This window comes from Engraulis encrasicolus, chromosome 12 (assembly GCF_034702125.1).
Source record: "Engraulis encrasicolus isolate BLACKSEA-1 chromosome 12, IST_EnEncr_1.0, whole genome shotgun sequence".
NCBI lineage: Eukaryota > Metazoa > Chordata > Actinopteri > Clupeiformes > Engraulidae > Engraulis > Engraulis encrasicolus.
This window is the reverse complement of record NC_085868.1, coordinates 23998963-24008530: the sequence shown is the minus strand read 5'-3', so window position 1 is coordinate 24008530 and position 9568 is coordinate 23998963. Positions and strand designations below refer to the sequence as shown.

The 9568-nt window shown below is 44.2% G+C and overlaps 2 protein-coding genes across 2 annotated transcripts; one reads left to right on the top strand and one right to left on the bottom strand.

Annotated features, from left to right (window-relative positions):
* The first annotated feature begins 1517 nt into the window (after positions 1–1517).
* Positions 1518–4643, top strand: dlx2b (distal-less homeobox 2b). Its single transcript, XM_063212602.1, has 3 exons — positions 1518–2224; positions 2314–2498; positions 2878–4643. Exons 1-3 carry the CDS (start codon positions 1909–1911, stop codon positions 3196–3198), a joined length of 822 nt encoding a protein of 273 aa, XP_063068672.1. The 5' UTR covers positions 1518–1908; the 3' UTR covers positions 3199–4643.
* Positions 4644–7369: 2726 nt separating this feature from the next.
* On the bottom strand, positions 7370–9265 carry LOC134459448 (homeobox protein DLX-6-like). Its single transcript, XM_063211804.1, has 3 exons — positions 8774–9265; positions 8330–8529; positions 7370–8184 (listed from the first exon to the last, which is right to left on the bottom strand). Exons 1-3 carry the CDS (start codon positions 8952–8954, stop codon positions 7918–7920), a joined length of 648 nt encoding a protein of 215 aa, XP_063067874.1. The 5' UTR covers positions 8955–9265; the 3' UTR covers positions 7370–7917.
* Positions 9266–9568: the final 303 nt, after the last annotated feature.

Below are 9568 nucleotides of genomic sequence, written 5' to 3'. Positions count from 1 at the left end.
TCCATCCCATACTGTTATAACTCCCATGAGTCTAAAGAAGCACTAGGGCCTATGTTTGACTACTGATACCGGGTTGATTTCCTAATTTGCTGTCATCTTTTAATAGTGATTTGCACAGTAAGTGGCAATTTGGAATTGAAAAAAAAGCACTAGGGCCAATGACACCTTTGTCTGGTCTTGGGACAAAGTCATCTATGAGCCCACGGCCATCTATGAGCCCTTGGCGGAGTTTATCAAATTTGAAGTGGCTCCTCCAATGAAAAAGGCTCCCCATCCCTGTTCCAGTGAATGAATGGTGATCCATAGGCTATCCTTTGCTGCCGCCGGGTGGTTGCGCACGTCATTACACATTTAAATATCCCATGCCCATTCCAGATTTAGATTATGCTGCCATTCGGCCACAAGATGGACGCAGAGTAAAGAGCATCGGGATGAAGTTGTGGCGACCACAAAATGTCCATTTGATGGGTACCATTAATAAGAACTGATAGAACGAAGTAGTTAACTACATAAGTGATTGCTTACTACAGAACTACACAAGTATACGAATTAACTGAAATATTTAGCCTCATACCTATTCATCTCAGATGAATGCAACAGCATACCTTGGGAATTGTTTCCCTACAGTAACACATATTAGACTGGAATTTCTCCTTTAAGACTAACTGTGCATCAGCATGTACGTGCAAAATGTATAGATTTTTATAAGCTTCCCAACCCATTGGTGTGTTATGCCATTGTCACACATTTTTCAGATAGCTGTTAATATTTAGATCTTACAGGCTAAACATTCGTCTGTCGCTTGAATCATACTACCTCCATGGTCTGAATTCCCACACTCTGACTTCACGCATAGCCCATGACTTCAGGCCGCCCTGCCTACCTGTTGCTGGACTTACCGTGCGCCTTAAGCAAATTGGCACTGGCTGCCCGTGACGCAGTTTTTAGAGTATGTTGGAGGCGTCTGGCGAGACAAAACTTTTAGTGGGTGTTCTCCCTGTTTCATCCCCGCCATTTACGCGTTTTAATTGCTGTTTTGCTCACCTGTGCGTCTGAGGAGACTGGCGCCATTGGTAATTACTCCACGTCTACAGTAGTCTGACAAAAACGTGTTGGCTGGTGCCTATTGTCCAGCCCCTGGCATGAAGTACCCTTGTTTGTCAATGGGTGGCGCATTCCATCAACAATATCTAATACAGTATGTAGTCATTTGTTTGTGAATAGAGGGGCATACTCCACTCTAAAACTCACACTGGATAATAGCATTACGCACGGGACACATTCCATGTTGTAGCCTGTTTTTGTAAAAGAATACCATCCGAATGGGCAAATGTGATGTGCTGCGTATACTTTGAAACATAGGGTAGTGCAGTAGAGTAGAGTACTTTTATGAATCTCGAGGGAAACATGGATCCGTGTGTCAACCTTTGAATACGTAAATGGGAGACGTTTAGGTGTGAGGTACTGGGCGCATGTGATGGAGAAGGATGCTCACCATGTGTCTTCAGCACCTCATATAGGACCCTTTGGGAAAGAGAAGCTAGTTTGGCTCTTGGTCTAACCCTACATAGCTAACTGAATGTGCCTCGTATAGGCCTACGTCGGCTGTTTGCCTACCTATTGGTTGCGTTCCTCACATGACTCGCAGTATATGGACCGCCCTGACAGCATCTCAGAGAGCAGAGGCTGAGCCGAAGACGCACTCCCTCCACTGGGGAAGAGGATGCGCCTGTAAACAAACCTACAACTCAACTACCTCTTGCAGCGTCAAAACTTCCACACCATTTTTGCATCCAAGTTCTTTCTAAGCTCATATACGTGTTGAGCTTATTTCTTAAATCACATGCTGGATCGCACCGCGAGATCAAGATAAAGTTGGCTTTTTGGCAGCATTTTGTCTTTGGAACGATGACCGGAGTATTTGACAGCCTCGCCACAGATATGCACTCCAACCAAATTACCTCCACCAACTTCCACACCATGAAATCTCAAGACTCGCCCACGTTACCGGTGTCTACGGTGACGGACAGCAGCTTTTACAGTAGCCCCCAGCCTGGACTGTGCGCCGGCGCCGCATACGCACAACTCGGATCTTATTCCTATCATCCAGCGGGGGCAAGCAATGTACACTACAGCCCCAAAGCCTACGACATGGGCTTCGGTTCCTCGTATGGGGCATATGGGTCTTATGCTTCAGGATCATCACCAGTTCCCACCGACACAGGTAAAGTCGAGTTATCTCTGAGATCTCCTTTTCACTATGATTTTGGAGACTCCAGTTGCTTAAATTGTACCATTGTCTGTTTTCCGCAGAGAAAGAAGAGAGCGAACCAGAAATACGCATGGTCAATGGAAAACCCAAGAAAATCCGAAAGCCTCGTACAATTTACTCTAGCTTCCAGCTGGCTGCTCTTCAGCGGAGGTTTCAGAAAACCCAGTATCTGGCACTCCCAGAGCGGGCTGAGTTGGCTGCATCCCTCGGCCTGACCCAGACACAGGTGAGTGTTGACTGGCGTTGAATGACTGCACCACTGGAACAAATTCACAGAGACAGAACATTATAGAGCATTATAATATTTGCGCAGTAGGTGTGCACGGGCAAAGGCAGTTCTGGATGTAGTTAACAAAGGCAACAGTATTAATGACTAAAGCCCTAAAACCAAGAAAATGTGTGGTATACCGCAGTATACTGCCTATGGGCTACAGTAACTTTAATTGTCGTCGGCTAGAAGTGTAATAAAATGTGTTATTTGCTGCAGTCGTTTTTAATAGGCAGATGTTGGATGACAAACCCTTTGCTGGCTTGCTGACGCTACTGCGTCTTGTAAATGCATTATCATTCAATTGAGATGATTTAAGTTGTTTGTATTGTTGTAGGTGAAAATATGGTTTCAAAATCGACGCTCTAAATTCAAGAAGTTGTGGAAAAACGGGGAGATTCCTCCGGATCAGCACGTATCTCCAGACTCGCCACCATGCAGCTCTCCGACGGAGACCAACTGGGAGTTCCAACAGAGCCAAGCACTAAACGACGGGGACTCGACCATCAACCAGAACGCTGGACCGCCGAACACCACGGCTCCATCTTTCCTCACAAACTACTCTTGGTACTCATCCACGAACACTGCGGCGCATGCACAGCCAAGCCCCCTTATCCCACACCACAACAACGCCATGAGTACGGGGCCTATTTTCTGATTTTCAACTTAAAAAAAGAAAACTGTCAGGGACTGGACTATGGAAGAGACTTGAGTTTGGATTTCTACTTGCCAGTGCGCCTGGATTCTCCAGCGACCATTCCTTTCGGGAGAGTGGATAACTTACAAAAAAAAAGATGTGTTGAGTTTCCCCACTCTTGGATTTCTGTTGTAGCGGTCGTACGTGTAGTATTCTCATGCAATTATTTGGGAATTAAATTATTTTTTATTCTGCTATTTATTGTTCTCTGTTGCGCTTATTGTTAATTCAAAGTACACGTTTTGTAAACACGGGTAATGGCATTACACAGATCAATAATTTGGGCTATACTGTTACAATATCCAGGTCAGGGGTTCACTGTACAAACACAAATGTTACTAACTCCCAGTGATCATGTTTGCTTCCCTATAAATGCTATTTTAGTTGACCACCTCATAACCTATGTGTTCGTTATCTGGTTGCCTCCCCTGGGACATATGTAAGCGTTCAGTGCTCGTTTAAATTCTGTGTGGGCTATTTGAGGTGAATGCCTGGAATGGGAGCCCATTTGTTTAAATACAACGCAAACAACCGCCTAAAAGCCACCCTTTGATATGTACCCAAACGCTTCAACTTACAGACACACAACACGCTGATCTGAGGACAAATATTAAACAGTTTCCCCCCAGCATCACTCTCATCTGAGCACGATTCGTGTATTTGGTTTAGTTGTATGCTACTGTGATAAATGTTTTATTTTAACACGTTGTACTGTTTTGATTTTTGCTATTCTGGGTTTTGTTTGGGCCTTCTGTCGCTTAAATATGCTGCTATTGTTTTGCGCAGATGATGATGATGACAGGAGTGTTGCGCCACTATTGTTGACACCACTGGCTGCTTACACTGGTGGGCTCCTGTTCTCCTGAAACAGTATTTCGACTGGAGCGAAATGTTTTTGGTTACCAGCAAATCTGCAGAATGCGGCCTGTCAGACTGACGTGACCGCATCCCTGCAACCCTGGCGCCAGATGTGCCTTCCGCTGGATCCAGCTCAGCGAAGCGGAACCACGGATGATTGGACACGTAGTACTTTTCAAAAGTGATCACATATCAGTGACTTTGAAAAAAAAAGAAAAAGAAAAACAGTTCCTCTTTCTGAGGGATGCGATAGAATTGTGCCCGGGCTGGGACCTCATTTTTTGGTGGTCCTATTGCAGAATTGTTTCTGTGTAGCCTACTCTGACCATGGACTGATGACAGTTGATTCTGGATACATTTCAGGCCAGAGGCCAATAAAACGACACGAGCGTGTAGGCCAAGAGTCTGAGGGCTGCGGTGAACAGTGCTGCCAGCAGATTTTTTATGAACCACTGCGGTTTGTCGGTAATGAATGGAGTTTCCCGGCTTCTCTTCGTTTCTTAATAGGATCAGATTATTAAGAATAGTTTGAGCACCCACAGCGCTGTATCTACTCGGAATACAACCATGAGAGAGAGAGAGCGAGAGAGAGAGAGCGAGAGAGAGAGAGAGAGAGAGAGAGAGAGAGAGAGAGAGAGAGAGGGAGAGGGCGTTCCGAGTGTGGCCTGGGTTCTTCCCCCAGCAGACTTTCTGGAGTCAGCGCGCGCCTCTCCCAGACGTTTTATGTTGAAGGCCTCCAAAAAAAAAGAGCAGGAGAAAAGAAGAGAGGGAGAGAGAGAGAAACCGAAAAGACAAAACCGCCTCAAGCAGACCGACATGGAAACATTTCTCCCTCCCAGCTCGCCTCCACTGCCGGCCTCATGCCTCAGGCTATTCTGGTCTCACTCTGCGCCCGAGTATACATTCTGAGCACACAGTTCAATATCTTGAAGAAAAAAAACGTTAAATGAAAAATACAAATAAATAAAATATGGTGGTTATGTTGACAGCGTTTAATTAAACGTGTCCGGGTTTCTATGCTTCTCCAAATACGCATGATTTTACGCTAAATATAGGCATGGTTTATCATAAAATGCATTGAAAACAGCATCAGTTGTTGACAACAGCTAGGCTCTATGTAAACAACATTGGCAAATAAGTTAAGGCAAGTTGAGCTAACTACAGCCACAATATTTTCCTCAGCTGGAGCCCAAAAGATAATTAAAATAATTCTAAAAACCCTAATGTGTTACAAAATTGGGAAGAAAATGTTACCTAGCAGAATGGAGTTGTAGCCTATATATAACATTGTAATACCACTCAGTGTTATGTTTGCATAAGTGTCACAGACACAATTTAAACATGAAGCAGTTTAGTGAGTGGATCACATGCTAATTTGGCATACGAAAACGCAGAGGATGCGCGCACATCACAGTGGCACAGGTGCTGGACAAAATAAAATAACTGAAGAAAGGATGAATGTAAAGGATGAATGTCCTGTGTGTTAATGCAATAAATCTGGGTCTGGGAGCATTAACAGTGTGGCGGACATTCCTTCTTTACTTTAATTTGGCATACGACCCAAACACTTGTGGTGGAGCCTATTTGTGCGTTACCGTCCTAAGCAATCTGTGATTCAACTTGTAATTCGTTTCAATAAATGTAAGGCCTGTAGCCTACATTTTATGCGCTTGACTGGAGAGGTTCAACATGTGCTTGGCCTACTTTGAGCGTAATAGGCAAGTCAATTAAAAGCAGTATAGTTACATTAAATGCAAATAAAATTGTTGCAAAATAGGACACAAATTACACAAAATGTGTAGCCGATAATGTTATTTTGTTCCTCTATTAACACTGAAAACCACGTGTCTCTCACTGAAGACGCGCAATATTTAGCCTACATCAGGAGAATGGGTTTTTGCCGGGCTTCTCATCTGACATATACCTCACACATCAACGATATCAGACGTCTGCTCTGATCCACGGGGATGCTTCCACAGATCCTACTCGATTTCCCTTTTTCCATCCACATCTTGATTCGGTAATTACTTCCGTTCCCCGCGCACATAATCAGGCAGAGTAGCAGCGTGGCTGCAATTTTAGGAGTGAGAAAAAATGCTCATAATTTTCCCAAGCATCACCCAGCCTTCGAGTGCCATTAGTGTGACGAGGGGTAAACATCCATGTTAATAATCTTTTCTTTCCACTCTTTCTCTCCACCCAGAGAGGCCTATAAAAAGCGAGGGGCTTGACACACTGCGCAGTTATATTTCGAAACTGAGCAGAACACACATTGTCTACTGCGTATGGAACCGCACAGGGATTAAGGGAGAGCCATCAAGGAATATGACTAAAATCTCCGAGGGCGGATTTCCAACCTCCTGCAGCCAAAGCATGGTTGGTAAGACATTAGGTGGATTTTTAAAACGGGTTTCTACGTGGATGCGATGCAACTTTAGGTGATTTAATTGGCTCTTTTTTAATTTCTTGAGGATGGCCGCACTGTTTTGCCCATTCATTATCTCCACAACTGATTGTATCAATTGGATGGTTAAAGGTAGCATAATGCCTATAACAGAATCTATGAAATCATAGAAGAGGCAAAAAGTATATACTTTTTTATCCTCGTTGGTCCTTTGATATCAATAATTTGTCAAAATCAAACTACTATGCCTTTTTGGAGAGCATTGATCTTGTTTCACATCCATACAGACAAAACCAAGGCAGTAAGCCCTTTTTCTAGCACCTGAAATCAATTTGCCAGAAAAGCAACAGAAAGAGCAGTGCACCTATTTCCTCCGCCCTTTAAAACACCTAATTCTGCCCCCTCTCTCTACCCATCTCCCTCTCTCTTTTGTTACACTGAAAGGATTCCCTGACCGGCAGAAAATTGCTCATAATTGCTGTAACGATGGAAAACGCGGGAGAATGAATAAAAGCGAAATGACTGTAATTACGTTTCTATTTAGTGGGTGCTCATTCGCCCGCTTGCTCACCCGCCGTCAGTGGGCCAGCCCACGCGCCGCTGTGCAGCTGCACGCGTCTCTGTTGTCTGTCACAGTGGGAAAGATACAGGAAAATAAAATGAAAAGGGCATATTGAATGAACAGCAATTCAACTATTAAATATGACAAGTAATGCAAAAATACGTTTTATGTATAATTCTTACAATGCTATTGATAAATTCCCCTCTTCAGCACAAAATAAAAAATAAAAAATAAACTGTTTGGCATCACCAGTGCCAAGTTGTCTCTTTTCGTTTCCTTTATTTGGTTGACATGGCTTCGAGATTTAAAACAAATTTGATGACTGGATAGCATTAGCCTATTGTTTATTTCTGTACAACAAACCACACAGCATATATTGTGACCGTTGAAAGAAAACCGAAATAACATCCTCCGTGAATGTTCTTGGATAAGGGGGAAAGAAATTAGACCGTGCAGAAAATTAAACAATTCAAAAATATCCTTTGGTCAACCTCTTGAATGTGTTTACTGAGGTAGGCCTTGTCTTCCAAACTATGGTGACATGTTCCAACTCTTAAATCTTAATAAATTAGCCAACAAGAAAGAAACATTAATAATAAAATTAAAAAAAATATGCGCAGTGTTTTCCTTTGAGTTCGAGTATGAACAAGACGTCCATGTGTGCAGACATCAAGTGCTCCACTCAAAACGAAAATGTTCATTCAAATAGAGGCGTTGAAGACTCTGCAGGGTAGCACAAAATGTTATCCATGTCTCAGCCAACAAAATGTCATTCTTGGTTGTTGAAATAGTCTTTCAGAATTTTTTTGCACTGTTTGAACAAACCGTGACCATCTGCAGGTGTTTCAGTAAGTGTTCATAATAATTGGGTATGCTGTGTCTCCTCCTGGTGCGCTGTCTGGTACCAGCTGCTGTACTCGGACACGTAGGACACCATGGGTGTCTCGGTGGAGTCTGCGTAAGATGTGGTGAGGTAGGAGTTCCACACGGATGTGCTGGGCAGTGAAGTAGTTGTGGCCGTTAAGCCTTGCTCGACCATCTGGGTCGCAGTCTCGAGCGTCCCGCGGCCTTGCTTGATGATCTTCTTAAACTTTGACCTCTTGTTCTGAAACCATATTTTTACCTGTGGAAAAAGAAGGGGACACTTAGGCTGTATGCCAACAACAAACCGATTCTCATATTGGTTTGGTGAAAAGGGAAGGGCCCAAATGCCTCCACTGTTAATGATTTAATTGGCCTATAAGTGGCACATGAAATTTTGGACATGCCTGCGTTTGCGTGATGCCCAATGACGCAGCCAGCTCTGCTCTCTCCGGTAGCGCGAGGTACTGCGTCAGTGCGAAGCGGCCGTTCAGGGCTTGCAGTTGCGCGCTGGAGTAGATGGTCCTGGGCCGGCGAATCTTCTTGCCTTTCCCGTTGAAACGCACTAATCCGCCGCCCACAATCTCGCTCCTCTCCGGCTTTGATCCTACAGGTGGTGGCAACAACAATGCAATGCGTGCGCAAAACTGTGGTGAGGTCAATCTGTGCAGCTTTGTGCAAACATTCTAGCTATCATAATTACCTGTTGTGGGATACGCGGTTTGGGAATATTTGCGTATGAATTACAGACGTTAATGCCATGACGAGCGTTCTTCTTTTCGTGCTCTACTTAATACACAAACCGCAGCAGTGTGTCAAGAGATTACTTTTCAGGGAGAGTGTTTTCTTACCTGTCTCGGGTAAACCGGGGGCTTGGACCGCGTTGATGTAAGGCAACGGGCTCTGCTGCGAACTGGTAAAGCCCAGCGGGTGGGGAACGGAAGATGCCGTTCCGTAAGACATCTCGTGCGCAATGGCCCCGAGGGTGAAGTGTGTCACCGGGGAGGGTTGCGGAGAGCCGCAATAATCCATGAGCGCGCGGTGGGTTTCTCTGTCAATTTGTGCGAGCTTCTGTTCTTTAAGGCATCGCTCTCGCTCCTCGTCGGACTTGGTGTTGTCTTCTGTTGTGCATTCTCAAAGGGGCAAGCAATGATGTCATCGAGACCCCCATTCTCCCTCACGCTTCCTCAATACAGAAATCCACGGAGAAAGCGAACTTTTTCGACCATCCTTGCAGTAAAATGTCTTGATATCAACTGCTCTGCATCACGATCATCAAAGCATCCGACGTGTTCTGATTGGCTTGCCGTATGTACCAGATGCTGCCATTGGTCGTGAAATTCAGTCTGTGGTCTGAGAAATGTACTCATTTATAGCAAATCCACGCATTCAAATCGTTTCAATCACTCATTAATATTTATTGTACATACATTTTTCTTGGCATGAAATGGAAAGATGTGTAGGATTATGTATGTTCAATGGCAAGATGCCGTTTTATTCATAGAACATAGGCCTATTAGTTTAATGGATATTGGTAAATGTCGGACAGTGTATTCCATGCCCTTTGCGCATTTACAACAACACATCAGTGGATGTGTATAGCTTAATTGAGGCCTGAGAGGTGTGACATGACATGCAGGTAAATC